At 28.8% G+C, this 21,293-nt stretch overlaps 3 protein-coding genes across 4 annotated transcripts; all 3 read left to right on the forward strand.

Moving 5' to 3' along the window:
- Positions 1 to 246: 246 nt before the first annotated feature.
- LOC107934069 (WAT1-related protein At5g47470) lies at positions 247 to 2,776 on the forward strand. Its single transcript, XM_016866417.2, has 7 exons — positions 247 to 704; positions 836 to 900; positions 1,130 to 1,247; positions 1,357 to 1,588; positions 1,678 to 1,839; positions 2,083 to 2,234; positions 2,317 to 2,776. Exons 1-7 carry the CDS (start codon positions 505 to 507, stop codon positions 2,444 to 2,446), a joined length of 1,059 nt encoding a protein of 352 aa, XP_016721906.1. The 5' UTR covers positions 247 to 504; the 3' UTR covers positions 2,447 to 2,776.
- A 5,393-nt stretch (positions 2,777 to 8,169) lies between these two features.
- Positions 8,170 to 9,519, forward strand: LOC107934068 (zinc finger protein ZAT4). Its single transcript, XM_016866416.2, has one exon. It carries the CDS (start codon positions 8,338 to 8,340, stop codon positions 9,244 to 9,246), a length of 909 nt encoding a protein of 302 aa, XP_016721905.1. The 5' UTR covers positions 8,170 to 8,337; the 3' UTR covers positions 9,247 to 9,519.
- Positions 9,520 to 18,268: 8,749 nt separating this feature from the next.
- On the forward strand, positions 18,269 to 20,278 carry LOC107934055 (26S proteasome non-ATPase regulatory subunit 2 homolog B). 2 transcript variants are annotated; one of them, XR_005899813.1, is made up of 5 exons: positions 18,269 to 18,423; positions 18,514 to 18,623; positions 18,819 to 18,939; positions 19,782 to 19,824; positions 19,950 to 20,278. XR_005899813.1 is itself a non-coding variant. In XM_041074858.1 (4 exons), exons 1-3 carry the CDS (start codon positions 18,331 to 18,333, stop codon positions 19,804 to 19,806), a joined length of 228 nt encoding a protein of 75 aa, XP_040930792.1. In that variant the 5' UTR covers positions 18,269 to 18,330; the 3' UTR covers positions 19,807 to 19,824; positions 19,950 to 20,278. The 2 variants fall into 2 exon arrangements, 1 of the variants encoding a protein (XP_040930792.1); XM_041074858.1 differs by lacking the exon at positions 18,819 to 18,939.
- The last annotated feature ends 1,015 nt before the right edge of the window (positions 20,279 to 21,293 follow it).

Genomic DNA, 21,293 nt, shown 5'->3' on the forward strand with positions numbered 1-21,293 from the left:
CCATAATTACACCTAACCATAAAGTGAAATCATGAATCATACCAAAATGTATGTTGCATTAACTGTAAACTAGAAATCATGAGAGGGTGATAAAATAATATTTTATTGTGTACCTATTTTAGAAGTAGAAACTTTTAATGTACGTAACGTAAGCAAAGCTATAAAAAAGCGAGAGAAGAAAGACATGATCTAACGTTAAATATAAAATTGCCAATCTCTTGGCGAATAACCTGGAGAAGACTGTTAGGAGAAGCCTCTTGAACGTTAGCTAAGAACGACGAATAAACAAAAATGGTTGCTTTGGCTTAAAAATAACATGGAAAAGAAAAAGAGAAGTCAAATGGTTTGACATTGAATTTGAAAAGAAAAGAGGGAGAAAAAGAAGAAGAAGAGAGTTTGATAATCTGATTGTTTCAAGAGCAAAAATAAAGAAGGTTGTATACAATATATATATAACCTTGCGGGCTCTTACTCCTTTTTCTGTTTAGATAGAAGGAAAGTAAGATGGTGGTATATAAAAAGAGAGAGGCGGTTGAAGAAGTGGCAATATATGGAGGATTGATAGGGGTGCAATTTGTTTATGCAGGCAACTCAATTTTACTTGGTTATCTTATGTCCCTTGGCCTTAGCCCTTTCACCATTGTTATTTTCTTCACTTTTGCCACCTTCATTATTGTCTCTCCTTTTGCTCTTTATTTCGAGAGGTAACCCCCATCCCCCACAAAACACAAAAAAAAAAAAACCTCCTGTATTCTTCTTCTTCTTCATCATCTTTTGTTTTCCCAGGAGAATCAAAATTCCAAAGTTTGGTGAAAGTTCGATGTTGATTTTGCAGGAGCAATTGGCCTAAGCAATTAACCCTGAAATTAATAATTCAACTGCTTTTGATCTCCTTTGGAGGTAACTAAGATGAATCAACCCTTTTCTTCTTCTTCTTTTTCTTTCTCAAAATGGATAATCTCTGTGCCGTAATTCTCTTTCATTTGATTTTTTTCCCTTCCTCTTTAGTGGCATATTGCATGTAACATGGAATAAACTTTCACAGGTTTTCATGACATAAAATTAATTTTTTAGTGCATACTGCATCTAACATGGAATAATCATTATATTGGGATTAATCTTTGTTACAGCGTAACTCTCTTCCAATCCCTATTCCTCAAAGGAATTAATCTGACTTCACCAGCAGTGGCAACAGCCATGCCAAATCTTGCTCCAGGGCTTATCTTTATAATTGCTTGGGCTTGCAGGTTTCAATATTTTCAATTCTATTTTCTTTTTTCCTCTTAAACCAGACTTATAATCCAATTACAGTGCGTGAAAGTCCAATGGTGTATTTTGACTGCAATGCTGATGCAGGTTAGAAAAAGTTGATTTAAGTTGCCTATACAGTAAAGTAAAGATCGGTGGTACATTGTTGTGTGTCTTAGGTGCCCTTACAATGAGCCTAATGCATAGCTCTGTCTCACCGGAAAGCGCAAGAATATTCGCTGCCCCGACCAGTGATTTCGTTTTCAATAAAGATAAGATCATCGGTTGCATGTACCTCATGGCTGCGGTCCTAGTTTTGTCGAGCAATGTGGTATTGCAGGTACCCTTGACTTGAACCACATAAATATAGAAGGCAAAGTATGAGTTTTATTGTTTCTTTTCCTTTCCCTAAGATATTACGATTCACAGGCGACAACTTTGGGCGACTTCCCTGCTCCGATGTCCTTGTGCGCGATAACATCATTGATCGGAGTGATTATAACGGCACTGGTTCAGTTGGTCGAAAATCATGTTTTCCAATGGAGTTGGCCCCTAGTTGATGTCAGGGAGCTACTTGGCTTTTCTCTGCTGGTATGCAACTTCTTTATTCAATGATATTAATAGTCTGAATTTCAAAAGCTCCAATTAACTGTGAAGCTGTTGCTTTCATACCCCAAATGTTTAGCCATCTCAGCTTTATACATATTTGCCTTGAAGCAAAAGCGGGTTTCGAGGTGAAATGAAAGTGAAACCATTTTCGAGGCGATGAAGTAAATGGCCATGGTCATTCATGCATTGAAAAGCCTGAACTAATGCAGCTCTTTTTCACTGCAGGGAGGTGCTGTGGGTGGAGCATGTCTAAGCTTCAATGGATGGGCAATGAAGAAGAGGGGACCGGTTCTAGTCTCAATGTTTAGCCCCATTGGAACAGTGATCACAGTCCTCCTCTCTTTTATTACTTTAGGGGAGACCATTTCAATAGGAAGGTAAATCACATACATAAATATTCACCAATCTATATGTGCAAATTCCAAAACAAATTTTAATTGCAGTGTTGTATAAATGCAGCCTTGCCGGAATGTTACTCATGTTCAGCGGTCTCTACATCATCTTATGGGCTAAAGAAAAAGAAGAAGATTGCTCCGATGGGGAGGGCTCGGAAAGTGAGTTAGAGTCGGAGAAGCTTCTATTAAGTTAAATTAACTATCATCTAGTAGGCCACCTTTAGCTTTTGGAAGTTTACTTGTGCTGAAAAACCAATAATTGATGCAAAGTAGTATATATATATGAAGTATGATTGAAGCTTTGAATGGCAATTAATAATATAAATGGTGTGGTGCTATATTTTTCTACTGTGTTTTGCAGAAACATGATAAACCCGCAGGGCTGTAAAGTAGGTTGGGGAAGAGAAACTCAGGAGTTTCCACCAATGTTATTAGTTTTGTTTTGTTTAGAAATTGTCTTCAAATGATTTTTTTATCTCTGATTAATCTCATCATAATCAATAAAAACTTGAGCAATATCACTACCTGTCTGTAATATTAGCATTGTTTATAAGATTTTTTAAAATGCTTAATTTTGGGCATTATAGGACCACTTTACTTAATCTAATGAATGACAAAGTATAGAAATATTTTTCTGGGCAATCCATGTGAGGAATAGGAAGAGGAAGAGCAAGACACCTATTTAACCAAATATTCTTTACTTAAATTCATTACTTATGCACTTTAACTTAAAAATGCTTTGCTTTGCATCCTTTTCCATCAATTACGCACTGATTTTGATGATAGAGAAAAGTAAAATTTAAATTTAAATTAAGAAAAAAGGTTTCCTTAATTAACTTTTTTTTTTTTTGGATTTCAATTTTGGTGTATTGCAGTCCTTAAACTTGTTTTTTTTTTTGTGATGATATGGATGGAATCGTCTTTTGCCTTTTGCCTTTTGGTACAGCCTTGCTGTTTTCTTCCTAAATTTAAATTTTATGAAAATTAATAATCAAACTCAAAACAAAAACTTAATTTTATATTTCACCCTACTATCCACCGCGTAATCGGTTCCACTTTTCAGCCAAGCACCCTTTTTTATATAAAAAAAATAAGTTGGGTAAAATTTAATTTAATTTGAAAAAAATAAATTTTGAGTTAATAAAATTGAGTTATTCAAGTTTGAATCAAGTTGAATTTTACAAACCAAATAATTTGAATAACAGTTTGATGTAAATACTCTTTTGGTCATTGTAAATTTTGAAAATGAGTATAGTGGTCTCTTTCTCAATAAAAATTACGAAAAAATTTAAAATATTAAAAAAAATATAAACAATGTCAAAAAATTATAAATTTTTTAAAATAATAATTTTGAAACCTAAAAAAGTTAATTAATAATTTAAGTTTATTATACTAAAGTATTTTTTAATTATTTTACTTTGAAAAAGTTTTTAAATATATATACCGTCAATTTGATGTACTTTAACATGAAATTAATTATAATGTAATAAGATTTTAATTTGACATATTTAATCTTTTAATTTAACTCGAATAATTTTACTCGATTCGACTTGTCTCGAATTTTATTTTATTCGACTTGAGATGATAAAATAAAATTCGTTAATTCAAAATTTTTGACTCGATTGAATCCAACGTTAGCCTCTAAAAAATTTTTGACCAAATACCCAAATCTTTTCTCAAAATGCTCATTACCCATATTAATTGTCTCTTCTAAGACAAATCTTTTTTTACTTGATATATTTTACAAACAAGTGTCTTAAAAACTTTTTAAAAATTAATATATTGTGTATGAAATATTTTTATGTTAAATATAGTAACTTGATATATAAAGAAATAAAAATGTAGTGCTTAGAGGAAAAGAAAAAGATAGTTGAAGGCCGATGGGCATTCAAATTGAAAAGCATGCCTTGAAATTTGGTAAAAAAGCCTAATTAGGAAGGAGCTTTGCACTAATACCTAAGCTTAGCCTTACTTCTATGTGTTTCCTGTCCCGAATCTTCTTTGACTCCATTTCACCTTTTACCCATTTTTCTTAATTCAAGATAAAAAGATGGGTCAAATATCATATTTATTTTAAAATTTAAATCAAATATAATATTTTTTTATACAAATGAACAATTATATTATAATGGAAGAAGAGAGTATTGGACCTCAAGCCAATCAATTTGAAACTGATGTAATGATGTGATTGACATATATCATAATTATCTTATATCCATTATGTTATATTTATATTTATAACATGAAGAGAAAAGTATTCAAATACTAAAATTTTATGGGTCTTAACATTATCATTAAGTTAAGGTTTGATTGATTTGTAAGTTTGTTTGTAATTTTTTTATCGACAATAAATATATTTTTTTTTTTTGTGTTTTTCCTTTTTATTTTAAAGATTTGTTAAACAAATACATGTTAGATATTTAGAACTTAATTTTAATTTAATTATAGTTTATCTTTTATTATTTTTATTTTAATAAATTCTTTTTTTTAAATCTTAAATTGATTTTACTTACAAATAATTTAATAAATCATCTCATTATTAATATAAATAATTGAATTAAATATAAATCTAAAATAATTAATTTTAATTAAACTCAAATATATTTTTTATGAAACAAGTGAAATAATTTAATTTTATACTACTCTAAAATGTAAATAAATTTCTTTATTTTGTAATTAAAATAATAAAATAAATAAATAATACATAGATAAACAAATGACAATGGTATTGTTATATATTTTTTTAAATTACTTGATAAATAGATTTAAACTAAATTGTAAATAAGTAATTTTCAAATGATAGGAAATGTATTTTAGTCTAAAGATAAGGGTAAATTTTTTTTTACCTTAAAATAAATTACTATATTTTTTATCACATGAAAGAAAGAAAAATGTTAAGCAAGCAGGAAAAAATTAGGTGCGTATGTTGTTACACGCGCATAAGTTAGAGAGTGGGAGTTGTTGTCCATTAAAAGCACCTGCCGGCTGCAGTTACATTGCCAATTTGGCGCAAATAGGAGACAGAATCTTAAAATTTCTCCTTTACAAAACTGAATGAATTAAATTAAACAATAAACCATTTATTGTATAAAAAAATATAACGATTAATTTAACTTTTAGTATTTATTTATTAATATCTACCAAAAATTTATATTAACTGTATTAATATGATAATTTATTTACATTTCATAAAATTTAAAAAATCATAAAAATTATAAAAAAATATTCATAAATTATTAAACTAAAATACATTTAGTTTTTTGTAAAAAATAATTAAACTAAAATTTAAAAATCAGGTGTGACAAATAACCAATAAAAAAATTTAAAATTAAAGTGATAAAATAAATAAATATTAAAAAAAAAGCAATACAAATTTAAGTTTACCGAGAATAAAAGCAGTCAGGCATGGAATTAAAAAACTTGGTGATGGATATATGAAATAATTAAGGGTCAGATTTATTAGTTAATAAAAATTGTATAAAATAGTGATCCGGCTGGTTTGGCACTTCTCTTGGCCACGTGGTTTATATCATGGATTTCTCGTATGGCTATTATCCTCATTTCCCCCCAATCATTTTGCAACTATCAATCATAATTTAACATCATCAAATTTTTTTATTAATATAACATCTACTTAAATTTGACTCTTTTTTTTTTAATTTGGTACCTACATTTTTTTGTCCAATTTGATAACTAAACTCAACACTTTTTCTTAATTTGATACCTAAACTTGATTAATATTTAATCTTTTTAGGGTTCAATTTAGTATCTAAACTTGACTCCTTTTTCCTAATTTGTACTTTTTTTATTCGATTTGGTACTTAAACTTGTCAAAATTTTTACAAATTACTCCAATATGCTAACAATGTTATTTTTTCATGATGTAGTAAAAATAATCAGTGTATGACTTACATGTGACAAATTATATTATATTTTTTTATTTTATATGTTCAATTACTTTTAATTTTATTTATTTAATTAAATATTTTATTAATTGAAAATGATGAATTTCTTTTAATTTGAGTTTTTATAACTCTTTTTTCTTATTTAATATTAATTTTTTAAGCATATAGCTCAATATCTATTCTTTTAACATGAATTTCCTCTAATATTGACAATAGTTTTGTAGCATAGCAAAAAACATTTAATACTATAAAAAAAGCTTAGGTACCAAATTGGGCTCCAAAAAAATTTTAAGTACCAAATTAAAAAAAGATACCAAGTTTAGATAACAAAAGTTGTATTAAGTCAAAATTAAAATAGTGTTTGTAACAACAGTATATCATATTAAATGTGAATTTAATTTTGTACTGATTTAAATATATATATAATTAATTTTTTTATATGTAAGTAATGCAAATTTTGTATATAAATTAATAAGGTAAGGATGCCTAATAAATGGGCAGAAATTGAAGTTGGGGAATTGACAGGACACTGGCCCTCCATTTTCGTGCGTAAAATTGTTGAATTCAATAAATTCATATGCATCAAACATATGGCATTAAGTGACAATTTGATAACACTATTTTATTTATATTTACAATTTCAAGTATTTTTAAAGCTTATTGTTCTTAACAAAGTTCGCTTTTTTTAAACATATATATTTCAACTTAATTTATTTTAAAAGATAAATATTTGAATTTTTAAAACATATATATGCATTTAGCATACACGAGTTAATTTATTAAAATATATTTATTTATTTATTTGAAGTAAATTTCATTGAAATTTTATCGAGATTTATTGGATAGATGAAATTATAAAGAATTTTTTTTTCTAAACCAACACTAAAAAATTAAAAGATTCATTCTGACTTCACTTCAAATTTAATTAGAATTTATTTGACTACAAAATAATAGATATTAAGGGGTGTTGGACAAATATTATTAAATTTTGATTGATTATATCTACAAATGGTTGAAAAAATTAGAAGTGGACTTATTTTTCATGAATTTAGACCAAAATTAAATTTTGGAGTTGTCATTATGGGTGTGATCGAGTTGAGCCGAGTTTGAATACTACCAAGCTTGAGCTCGATACTTTGCTCGATCTTATTGAACATTTATTTTTAAGCTCGAGATATAATTGAATTACTTAAGCTCAAGCTCAATTAAGCTCGTCTATCAATTTTGTACTCAAGTTTGAACTGTAGCTCGAGCTTAACTGAATAATTAAATATAAAAATATGAGAAGCTCAATAAGACTCATAAGTGTCAATTATTACTAAGCTAGAAATTACTTAATTGATAATTACTAAATTGAGTTCAAATATTTTTTAGTTAAACTCAAGTAGTTTCCAAACACTAGTATCTCATTTACATTCCTAATTATCATTGTTGAGAGTCTAAATATCACCTTTGACCTGAACAAAACTAATTTCATACTGTAAAATGAACAAAGACACTCGTGATTATATAATAACAAACTTTAATTGATTGTTATTATTTTATTCTTTTGGTATACATTAAAAAATTATTTAATTATCATTTTATTCATCAAATACAAATAATGAAATAGCAAACAAGTTGTATAATTGCTGTGTACCAAATTACCAATTTATGGTTTATTACCCAAATGGGCAAAGTTTGAATGTTTACTTTTTCTTTTTCCAATCTCCATTGGAATAATAACACATTTTTCTATTTTTTTTTCTATTCTTAAAGCAATGTAACGGGAATGTAAAATTTTTATTTAGGTTGGATTTAGATAGCTGGTAGTGTTGTCGTGCGTTTAGTTTATTTTTTTGTTTAATGTTATAGTGTCATTATAATATATAATTTTACCGTCATTGTTATTTTTATACTATCCATATGAACTTACCCTTAGTTATTATATATTCATTTATAAAATATTTTATAAATAATTAAAAAAAAAGGAGTTGATAATATTGGGTTGGGTTGGGTTGTGTCTTTTGGTGGAGGAATGCTTGTCACGTACTCCTTTTTAAGTTCCAAATCTTTCATTCATTTACTTTCTCACACTTTTTACAAAGAGAAACAGGGATTTTGAGAGAAAAAATAAAAATAAAAATAAAGGTTTGATCTTTGATCTTCGCTTCGCTTCGCTTTGCTTGTGTTTTGCGACAATGGAGAAGCACAAATGCAAACTCTGTGCTCGAACGTTCTCTAAAGGCAGAGCTTTAGGAGGTCACATGAAAGGTCACTTAGCAAACCATCCACTACCCCCTAAAACAACCCACCACCAACTCAGTAACCGCACCGACTCAGCTTCTTCCTCGTCCTCTTCATCTGGCGATGATGAGCAAGAGAAAAGCAGGGAAACACTACTCGAAGACAAATCTTTGGTTTATGGGTTAAGAGAGAATCCCAAGAAGAGTTTCAGGTTCGAAGATCCTGAATTCTCATTCGCCGGTGATTCCGGCTCCGTTGTCCAAGACAGAGAGAGCGAGACTGAGTCCAGGAACCCAACTCGGAGACGATCAAAGAGAAAACCCAAGGTGGGTACTGCTAATGCAACAACAGCAACTGACGAAATCAAGAAACTGAAGCTGTTGACGAGTTTCCCCAGTTTGATCGACTCACCGGCGGAGCCTGAACCGTTGAGCTCAGTCTCCGATACCTCGCCTGAAGAGAATGTGGCGGTGTGCCTTATGTTGCTGTCGAGAGATGTTTGGAAAAGGAATAATGTGGAACAAAGATCAGGAAAACCAATGGAGTCAAGCAAGAAGAAGATGAATGGGAAACATCGATGTGGGAAATGTAAGAAAGCATTTGGATCTTATAACACGTTGGAAGAACATAAAAGGGTTTGCCTTTCGTCAGCTGCTGACAGCAAGAGATTTGAGTGTCCATTTTGTTACAGAGTGTTCGGGTCAGGACAAGCACTCGGAGGTCACAAGAGATCTCATTTACTTGCTTCAGCTTCTTCATCCAACACGGCTGCAAATTTTACTAAATTCGACAACAATTTCATAGATCTAAACTTGCCAGCTCCCTTGGAAGATGATGAGTTTAGTGTGGTATCCGATGCATAAACCAGCAGTTAAAGCAATTCACGTGGATCTGATGCTATTCTATTCAATGTTTTTCATTTTTTTACTTGGCTGGTATTCTTTCTATTATTCAATCTAATCTCCATTGTTGCTGACCCACAATTCATTTTCTTGAATCCTCCGCAAATGTTGTTGCTCTTTTAGAACTGAAACAGGCAACTACTGTTTTGTTGTTGTTTTTTTGTCATTGTACTAGTGGCATTAATGTATGGTGAAACTGTTGATTAACTGAAGCAGACAGCCATTGTTGAGGAACCAGAATAGCAATGACTTGGATCAATGTTTCACTTAAAATGTGTACCCCATGTCAGATATAAAAAAAAAAGAAAAGAAAAGAAAAGAAAAAAAGAGTAAAGCATTTTCTTTGCTTGCTTGTGGACCAAGCACTGGTTTCTCTCTCTCTATCTGCAACTGCAGCATGTACCAAAGGTGTTGAATTCTGTTAGTATGTCCTGTTTCTTTGTTTTTCAAGCTGTTTATTATTTATACCCTTTTGAAAGCTTGTGTTTTTTCTGTGTCTATGCTACAATGTGGAGGATCAAATGGATGATTGGAACCATAGTGGAACATTGGAGTTAACAGTTGAATTTTGATATGGTTTTTGGTATATTGAATGGTAGTGATAGGCAGTGAGGAGGGGGGTCCAAAGTCCCTTGAAATTCTGCATGAAAAGATACTATAAAGGGTTTTTGTATGCCTCGACACGAACGAAATATCCGGGCAAAAAGAAGGTGTTACCACCCATGCTTTCGGCTATTCTTATGGAGGAATCAGTCAGATTTATTTATTTCATTTTTACTTAAAACTTTTTTAAAAATTTACGAATTAAGATAAAATATCATAAAACCTTCAATTCTGGATTTTTTTTTCAAAAATTGTTGAATTACTTGAATAATTTATGTGTGTGTGTGTGATGGAATTAGAGAAGTGGGTAACTAAAATGCATATTTGGGGATTTATACTAATTGGTATAATTACACATTTAGTCCTCAATATTTACATATTCTATTAATTTGATCTTAATTTTAAATAATTTAATAAATTTAACTCTTCTCGTTTACAAACTCTATCAAATTGATTCTCAGAGTTCCTAACAAAAGCTTTTAGCTTTTAAGACCGAGGCAATCCACATTTATTAATTGTTTTATTTATGGTTGAAATTATTCAATTCAGTATACAACCCTTTTTGTTTATATTTTTAAGAAGTTAATGTTAGAAATTAACTAAATACTATTAAAAAAGATAGAAAACATAAGTTTTGAAAATATAATATATATAATAAAATAATGTAAATAATTTAATATTTGTAAAAATAAATTTCACTTTTAGCCCGAATAAGTACCCAATAGGTCCTAGATCCAACTTGTTAAAAAATATTTCTGAAATTATACTGGTCAAAGTGAAAATTATCTTTTACAAATTTTAAATTATTTATATAATTTTATTATATACCATATTTTTAAAATTTGTATTTTCTATTATTTTTAATGGTGTTTAGTTAATTTCTAACACTAACTTCTTAAAAATATAAACAAAAAGGGTTATGTACCGAATTTGATAATTTCAACAATAAACAAAACAACTAATAGATGTGGAATGCCTCTGTCTTAAAAGCTAAAAGCTTTGGGTAGGAAGCCTGAGGATCAAATTAATTTGTAAATGAGAATAGTTAAATTTATTGAATTATTTAGAATTAGGATCAAATTGATAGAATATGTAAGTATTGAGAACTAAATGTACTATTATACCAATTAGAAAAAAGCCTTTCACTATCAAATTAATGAAGGGTGACCAAATAGGAATGAATTCAAACATTATTGCCAAGTTAAAAATTTTTTTAAAATTGGGTGACCAAAACAAGAACACGCATAGTTGGGTAACAATTTATATAATTTACCCATTATATTATCAATTTATAGGAGGGCAAAAGAGTAAATTGAAAGTTGGGTCAGCGTGAGTTGTGCCACTCTTTTATGGAAACTGGGAGCAAAGAAATGAACTGAGGATGAAGTGGCAGGCCCTTTTGGGTCAACTCTCAATATCTTCTGCTTTTTCCTCGTAGAAATTGCTGTGGACCCCATGGGATCTACCATGTTACTTTATTATTTAGGCATAAATTTTATAAAAAAATTATTCCCAAAATAGATTTATTGATATGAAATATACGTGTAAACGTTTAATTAATTAATTTAATTTTTAAACATTATTTATGTGTATGTCACTCAACAAAGTTAACAAACATTAACTTTTTTATTTATTTATGATTTGACAAAAAATACAAGTTTAAGGGCTAAAAGAGACAAAAAATTAAATGAAAGGCTAAAATAACATTTTTATAAGTTCTTTTTTGTAAGTTGGAGGGCCAAAAAAGTTATTATACCTATTATTTATTATACTATATAAGAAAAAAAAATATTGCTATAGATAATTATTAATTTTTTTACTCGTGTAATGCACGAACTGATAGTATGTATTAATTAAAATAATATAATTAAAAAAATGAAAACATTATAATATAAAATGTTAATTTTACAATAAATTCATCAAATTAATAATTAATATTTTTTTTACCATGCATGGATTCATTTTTTTTTAAAAAAATTGATAAATCCTTTTTTTATATAAATTGTTATATCCCTATCACAATTAGGACCCGGTTGGACCCTCCATTAGGCCATCACCCCTCTTATAAATACCCTAAGATATTACTTAGTAGAAGGACTCCTCTCCACACAAAATCCTAATATGCTAAGCATTCATCACGAGTCCCTCTATCTGTCTAGACTAATGTTGTATCCTTACCCTAATTTGGATCTAATTGGGCCCTCATCCCTTGTATAAATATCACAGGAAATCACGTAGTCGATGGACTTTTCTCCACACAAAATCTTAATATGCTAAGCATTCATCCCGAGTCCATCTACTTGTTCGACTTTTAGCCCTAGAATGAGTAAACTGACATTCTTCGATATCACCCTCCTTTTTTTTCTCCACCTCTGTTGGTACTGTATATCAACATATATAATAGATTGTTATGCAATATAATCAATAATTAAAATAATAATTAATAACTGAAATACATAACAAATAAAGAGACTATTTCAATTTAATATTTAAAAATTTAGTCATTATTGTGTAAATTAAAGTTCGTTGATAGACATAAAAGTAAATAAATATAAATTTATTAGATATAGATTTTAATAATTTTTATTTTTATTATTTAGAAATTTTAAGCTTTATAATTTTTTTTAAAAAGAAGAGAGGTTAAGCCATAATTATTACAAAATGAAATTAAGTAGCACAGTTCCTAGCATACGTAACTCTCATTCTATCACCAAGAAGGATGTTGCTCAACCCCAAAGGATCTATGAATTTTCATACAAAATAAAATGGGATAAATCTCAAAAGTACTTATAAACTTTAATTTAATATATAATTTTATACATGAGTTTGATTTTATATAATTTTATATAAGAAATTTTGATTTGATACAATTCTCACAAATTATTAACACAATTATTGATATAACATGATTTTATGTTTATATATTGAATACACAAATAATTATATTTATCTAATATAAAAATAATTTGATGTATTTATTTCTTTAAATGTGCACAATTGAATCAAAATTAAAGATTCATGTATATATATGAATCGCAATCAAAGTTTCATGTGTATTAATGCACTAAATCAAAGCTTCTATATCAAATTGCAAATTAAATCAAAATTCATGTATAATTTTAAGATTTGTCCCCAAAAATTTATATCAACTTGTAAACTTGTTCTACTACAAATATGATTCCCTAAACAAATGATGGATCTTCCCTTCTTAACACGAATACCTTGATTTTTTTGAACTATTTCATTATAAATTCTGATCATATATGTTTTTTTATACAAAGTTTAGAACTATTCATAGCCCTTCTTCAACATTTAAATAGGAGGATAATGCACTTTAGCGCACTTGAACCCACGTCCTCCTGTACTTGCAACAATGCCCATGTCAATTGAATTAAAACTCAATCGACTACTTTGTAATTTTTTTTAAAAAGTGTTAACAATATGATAGTTATTTAAATAATTTAATTTAATTTTACTTTTGTTTGTAAGGAGACTAAATTCCATCTATATTTAAATGTAATTTAATAATTTTGGGAAGATTGAAAGCGGCCAAAGGAAGTGTTTATAATGTGGAGGGTTTGTTTGGTTTGTAAATGAATAAATATTTGTTTAGCAACAAAAACAGTGTAGGTGTTATTGCTGACTTTAACGGCCATTCTTGCACGCAGTATGTCCCTTTTTTTTTTTTTTGTAGCGAGGGTGGAAATTTTTAAATGGGCGGAGGAGGTTAAAACTATGATTGACGGCACAAAATGACATGATGTGGTGCCCCATTTTTTGGTTACAAATAGAGATTTGGCTGACCACTGCCGCTCCAGGGTGGCTCTCACATGTCCAACCACCTCAACCCAACCCCCATCATTCCCCTCTATCTACTGCTGCATCAAGATTGGGTTGTTTTTAATTACCATTCGTGGATTTTAAGAGTGAATTATAGGACCATGCACATATACTTAAAAGAAGTCTATTATTGCAAGGTGGGAAAATTAGATGATAAATTGATGACTTTTGCGCTTGCAATGCCATTAATGAAGTACAAACATTTATGCACTTTTATTTCTTCTCACCTTTTAATTATACAATACGACCATATACTTTTTTTTTAATTATATTTGGTTGTTGATTTTTATGGAGATAACATATTTATTTATTTAATTACTTGATTGCGATTTAAATTTTTTTTAAAATATTTCTCCATTATTTTTAATCTTTATAATAGAGAATACTAATTACATTTACCTAATGTATATCTATTTGTTATTAAACTTGATCATGGGTCGAGTCATCTGGCCCAAAGGTCTATTCGAAAAGTAAGAAGATTTGAGCAAAAAAATAAAGCCCGTTTATAGGCCTGGTCTGACCCGAATTTGTAAAAAAAAAAAAATTGTTGTTGTTTTGCTATCATTTCACTGTTATATTGCTATTATTTTGTTGTTATTATTTGGATATTGTATAACTCTTAATTTATTGTAACTATTTTAGAAGCATTTACTTATTAAATTGTACTTATTTTAGTGTTATTTAAATATAAAAACTGTTATAGTGAAATTGTTGAGAAATTATCTTTCATATATCACTTAAAACTTAATTATTACACAATTTCATGATTTAATTCAAGTTTATTTTTCCTTTTAATTTAAACTCTAGAAATGTCATTAATTTATATAACAAATAATAATTAACACAATCACTTTTTCTTTTTAATACTCATAAAACTAGAACCAATAATTAAGGTAAATTAAAAAAAAACAAATAAGAATTTTTTTATTCAAATCCACAATATAATTTTATAAAAAAATCTTTTGAAATTTCAATGTATTAATGATTTTTTTTACTTAATTTTAATTATTTTGTTTATTGAAATAAAGCTAGCAAATAATGTATAGAGATACTCATGGGTCGGGTCGAGCACAACAAAAAATTTAGGCCCTTTTGCTAGGCCTAGGCTCTGCCCAAAAAATGAGCGTAAAATTTTACCCAATTTCGGCTCGAATAAAATACTAAAACTTGGGCTCGGCCCGGCCCGCCTATATTAATTATTTTTATATGATTTTTAAATATATATGATACATAAAAAATAATAAAAATATTAAAATAAGTATTTCCCAACAAATTGAAAATAAATTTTAAAAAATATCTCTACTTAAATAATATTAAGATAGATGCAATTTAACAAGCAAATGCCTCTAACATAACAAAAAAATTAACAATAAAACAAGTGTTATACAATATTCAAACAATAATAACAAAATAGTAGTAACATAACAGTGAAATTGTAGCAAAATAGAGAGAAAACAATAAGAAAATAACATTAAAAAAATTGTAGATTTTTTTGTCCTTTTGTCAATTCGAGCCGAGCCAAGCCTGGGCAAAAAATGTATTACCTGAGGCCCGTCCTGTATTTTAGAGGGTCTTATTTTTCCCCAAACTCATTTTTCGTGTAGCCCAACTCATGAGCAAATCTACTAATGTGATTGAAGTGTATATACTATAATTAAATTTAATTGTCCTTATTATTATAACTTACATTTTTAAGTAAATTACATCACTTCAAAGGGTTAACGTATCAAACGGCAGTTTAACATCATTTTTTTAAAAAGCAAAATAATATTGAAGCTAATTTTTTAAATAAGTAAATCAGATTTTATTCTACTATATTAATAGTATTTTTTTGGTGGAAAAATGATTAAACTAAATGATCCAATACTTATTTTTATTTAGAAAAATATAAAGCAAATATAAAAAATCAATTATGCAATTTTAATATTTTTATTCAAAGTTATTATAATTTAGAAATTATTGAAAATTTCGAGTTAATTAAGTTGACGAGTTCTATTTTATTATTCTAATTCAATTTGAATTTTTTTTGAATCGAGTCAAGTGAAATGAAATTCAAGTCGAGTCGAATTGAGTGAAATTATTCGAGTTAAATTTAAAAAATTAAACATGTTAAATTTAAATCTTGTTACAGTATAACTAATTTCATGTTAGAGCACATAAATTTGAAATCATATATATTTGAAAACTTTTTCAAAGCAAAATAATAAAAAAATACTTTAGTATGATAAACTTAAATTATTAATTAACTTATTTATATCCCAAAATTATTGTTCTATAATTTTTTTAATTTTTTTAATTTTCTTTATATATTTTTTAGAATTTTTTAGAATTTTTATAAATATTTTAAAATTTAAAAAGTATTTTGAATTTTTGAAAATTATTTTGATTTTTTTTAAATTTTTGTTGAGAGAGACTAATTTGTTCATTTTAAAACTTGACAGTGACCAAAAGGGCTAGCATGTTATACGAATTATTCAAATTATTTGAATTGTAAAATCTAACTTGAATCGAACTCAAAACTCGAATTACTTATTCGAGTTGACTCGAATAATTTGAATAACTCGAAATTCGAACTGTTTTTTATTTTTCGAATCGAATTAAGTTTACACCCTCCTACTGTTAAGAAGTGCCTATTGACCCAAATGGATAAGCTAATATCAAGTGGAGTGGTTGTTGGCTTTAGTTGTTTAAGTATGACAAAAATACAATTTTACCCTTATTAATTTACTCTTATCGACTCAAGTACAAGGTGAAGTAATGTAAGCCTTTATTCAATAATAGTTTTGGGGTGTATTTGTAAAATATCAATTGTTGTTAATCCATTTTTCAGACCTCTGTTTTAATAAAAAATTGTAGAGCAAGTTGTTGAAAGTATGCCCAGTTTTGATTTCTTTTTTGGTTTTTAATAATATTAAAGTAAGATATAATCTATCATCTATTTTTTTAATTATACATTTGTTATTCTTGTGGTATTGTTGCAGATTTTAGTGTGTTTTGTTTCTAAAGAAATGTATGCTTGCTTTCTTTTGTTTAAGACTAATAAATTGTGGAATGTTAGTTGAATAGAAAAGACCACGATGAGCTCCATTAGCATACCAAAATTTCTAAAAGTGAAATATTTTGATATGAGTGTAGAAATTTTGGTAAATCTTAAATTTTTTGGTGGGAGGGATAAGTTTTTTTTTTTTGGTTAGAAATTGAGAAGCCATTTAGAATATCTTACATGGGAAAATTCTAGGGTGAGCTCCAAGCTCATATCAAAATATCCAAGCTCCAAGCTTACACTAAAATTTTTAAGCTCATACTAAAATATCCAATATCCAATTTCTAGAATACATGCAATTTCAATTTATTTTTTTGTTCTTATTTATGACTTCTTGAAGCAATTCGAGATCAAAGACTCAAATTTCCACACCCACTAGATAGTAATTATTTTATTAATTTATTTATATATATAAAAAAATTATAAGTTCTTTAATTGAATGATTATCATCTTATGACATGGAAGAAAATATTATATTGTTGATTTTGGATATTCCCAAATGAAAGGGTTCCTTAGACCATCTAGAGGAGAGCAATATCATTTACTTGATTTTCGTAGAGTTACATATGGTAAAGAAGAAGTATTCAATCATGCCCATTCACCATTACTGATTGAACGAACCTTTAGTGTACTTAAAAAAACGGACCATTTTTAGGGATATGCCAAGTTATAGTTTTGAAAAACAAAAGTTAATTGTTGTTGTTACAATGGCAATACACAATTTTATTTGAAAACATAAAGGTCTAGATGATGTGGATTTATGGAAGTTGAAACTAATGATAGAATATATGAAAACATTATTTAGCTAGAAGATATGCATGATGGAAAAAGTGACTATGAAAGTGAATTTGACAATTCATATGGTTTTGAAATGAAAGCTACAAGGGATGTCATTGGTTGCAACTTAATAAGTTCACTTTAACTTGGATACAATATGTTGTATTATTTTTGTAATATTAAAAATGCATAGATGCATAGATTTGATGGTATTATCAAATTAATAGGAATTATTATTATATTACTTTTCTCAACCATAGCTTTTCAAAAGCACTTTGAGTCGTTGACCTCTGTAAACTCTCCCTATATAAAGATAAATATTAGATTAAATTTAATATTAAAATAATTAAGTTTAATCACAGTTGAGCTTTCTAAACTCCCCCTATATAAATATAAATATTAGCTTAAATTTAATATTAAAGTAATTAAGTTTAATTATAGTTGAACTTTCTAAACTCACCCTATATAAAGAGTCTTGCGTCATTATTTATAAATAATTAAATTCAAGAGAAAGTTCTAGAGATAAAATTCTTTAAACAAATTATTTCAGAAAAAATCTAAAGAGAAATTGTGAAATTATCCCACTGGTAATTTTTTTGAAAAACTAATCGAAGCGAGCCCATACTCGGCAGACGTGAGCTTAAGGATAGTAGAGAAAACTACTCGCAAAAAAAAAACTATTTTAATTAAGTGTTTGGAGGTGGAGGAAGTCACAACACTCTCACTCTCATTCCCATTCTCACTCCCAACTGGAAAGGTAGAAACCCTGTGCCCTAGTTGTCATGGCTTATTTGGAAAATGGCACCGAAACTATCCAAACCAAGCCTCTACGCAAGGATACCAAGAAGAAAGATGTTAACAAGGAGGAGGATCTTGTGAGTCCCCATTTCAAGTTTATGTTTTAGTTATCTTTATCCATTTGTTTTTATTTTGTTTTATAACTTAGGTGGTTTTGGTTTTCTTAGCATGCACAATCGGAAGAAGACTTGGCTCTGAAGCAACAATTGAAGTTATCCGTAGAGAGAATTTATGATGTTGATCTTGAAGTCCAGAAAATAGCTCTTGAAAGCATGAGGTAATCCGTTATATGCGAATTTGAAGTTAAAAAATGTAGAGGAAATAAGACTTTATTTTACTGTTCACAGTTTTCATTGAATGCTTGTATGCTTTATTAACATTTGATTAGGCTGATGCGTTTTACTTTTTGTGTGAGTAATCCCAATGCTGAAAACAACATCATTTTTACAGTTTGGTTTTATATCCTTTTTAGGCAAGAAGTTCGCACCTTAATCAGCTCCATAACTTATGTTCCAAAGCTATTGAAGTTTCTCCGACCCCATTAAGGAACCCTAACGGCATTTTATGAGACTATGCTTGATTTAGATTTGAAGGTATTACTTGTTTTGCTGTAATGATCTTTCATCATATCTTTTGTAAATGTAATTTGGCTAAGCAATACAGGGAAGGATGATTATGATGGAGTCATTATTTAATATTGGGACTTTGTTGGTCATATATATGAAATTATTGCTTTATATATGAAATTTAGGGCATTGAATTATTGGTTTTAGTAGTTTTGTTTGTTTGTTAATTAGGTTAATAAATTTATCTTACAACTAACTATATTCTACAAATCAAGAACTTCCTTATATTTTAAAAATTTTCTTCTCTAGTTATATCTTTTTTCTTCATACGTCCTACATTATTAAATTACTTTCATTTATTTTCAGAAATACCTAGCTAATATATTGTCTATGTTGGCATTGACCATGTCTGCAGAGGTCAAGCGGGTAGCCCTCAGTTTTTTATCATACTTACATAAGTTTTGCTTTATCTTCTCAACCCCCTTTTGCTTTTGCTCCAAATTATCTATCATTTCTTTTATTTGAAAACCAAACAGGAGAGTTTAAAGTACAGATTGTTGGGTTCAGAAGGTAATGTTTGTTCATGGGGCCATAAATATGTGAGATGAGCATTTATTTGGTTTGATAAGTTATTATATTTTACTCATTTGCTACTGGAAAATTTGTATAACAAGTGCTTTGTTCGCTATTGCTGGTCGAACTTGTTTAGATCATGATAATAGATTATGTTTATCTTTCTTGCTAATCCAACTTTCATTTATTAGAATCGATATCCAAAGGATAACCTATGTGAATATTTTCCTTCTCATGTTGATGGAAAACCTAGCAGAGACCTTTTTGGCCTTGCTTGCTAATTAATTTGTTGTCAGGATCTTGGCAAGAGAAATTTCGTAAGAGTATCTGATGCGACAGGTTAGAACTCTAACGATCTATAGACATCTAGTAGTCTTATAAGTGATGTACTTCAAAATAATTATCTCTATAGGTTTCTCCTAAATGGTGAGACATTGTATTTACTTGCTTTTTCGCCAATACAGAGTGAAGATGCCCCAGCTGACGATCTAATGGAGCTTGTGGAACAAATTGTTGCTTTCCACATGAAGGATTAGCTATCTGATCATATCAACAAGAAATTGATATATCACAGAAGAAAATTTTTTTCCGGTACTTGCCATGCTTTCCAGTTTCTAACATATTTGTATGTTCTGTACAACACAATGCTGAATTTAAAGCTGTTGATCTATTGATGGAGGTATCCATCAACTTTTTTTTCCCTTCAGTTTTTTATTTGAGGACCTTCCTACTTTTATAGAGCTTGAAACATATGATTTACATCCAATTGCATGTTGATGATCTTGACATTTTATTTATGAATATAGCATACTCAATATATTTTGTGTTTTATGAATTTTCAAGTGCACTTCAGATTGCGCTTTTCCTTAACAACCTGGAGGTTTGTTTCTATTATGTTCCTCTGATTCATGCGATGTAGCATTCTTGAGTAACTCCTTTCTCAGGATGTCAATATGAGTTTCATTTGTGAATTTATTAATTCTCCCTAACAATTTAGAATGTGCTCTTACTGTATGTCTGTGAGGTGTTCACTTCTTGTGATGATCTACTGATGAAGAAGCAATTTTGCTACATTCTTGCTCGACAAGTAAATTCTATGTTTGATTTGCCTCGATTCTTTGTGCTTACTAGATTTGAATTATTTTTTGCCGAGTATGTGAGGTGGTTCATAGTTTCTTTTAAATTATGGATGATTATTTTCTCATGTTTAAATTTGGGTTTTTTTTTAATTCAAATTTCTTTAGAATTGTTAGTCATGCAGAAGAATAGGGGTATTAGTTTATTTACTTTTTGTAGGGGATTAATTTTGAACTTCATGATAATATGGTTGAGGATGATGAAGGCAGAGAACTGTCACAATTTATCATTAACAATGTTAAATTAAGTGAAGGTTATCTCACCCTTGCTCGTGATATTGAGGTTATGGAGCCTAAATGTCCAGAAGATGTCTATAAGGTCTAAATTTCAACACTCGGTTAAGATTTATTTACATTGACTTTGTCCATGTTGGCCATTTTTTTGGCTTCATCAAATTGATGACTGGCATATGCGGTTTTGTTAGACTCACTTGCTTAATGGTCGCACTATTGCTGGTGCAAATGTTGATTCAATTAGACAAAATTTGGCTGCTACATTTGTCAATACTTTTGTTAATGCAGGTTTTAGCAAAGTATGGTTCGCAAAACTTAAAAGTATGAAAGCATAGGAGCTTAGTTGTTTTCTATCAGTTAATATGTTTCCCCTGCAGGATAGATTAATGACAGACCTGGCTGACTTTTCAAGTAAGGTTCATCTAGAAATTGGCTTTT

Source organism: Gossypium hirsutum, chromosome A08 (genome assembly GCF_007990345.1).
Source record: "Gossypium hirsutum isolate 1008001.06 chromosome A08, Gossypium_hirsutum_v2.1, whole genome shotgun sequence".
NCBI lineage: Eukaryota > Viridiplantae > Streptophyta > Magnoliopsida > Malvales > Malvaceae > Gossypium > Gossypium hirsutum.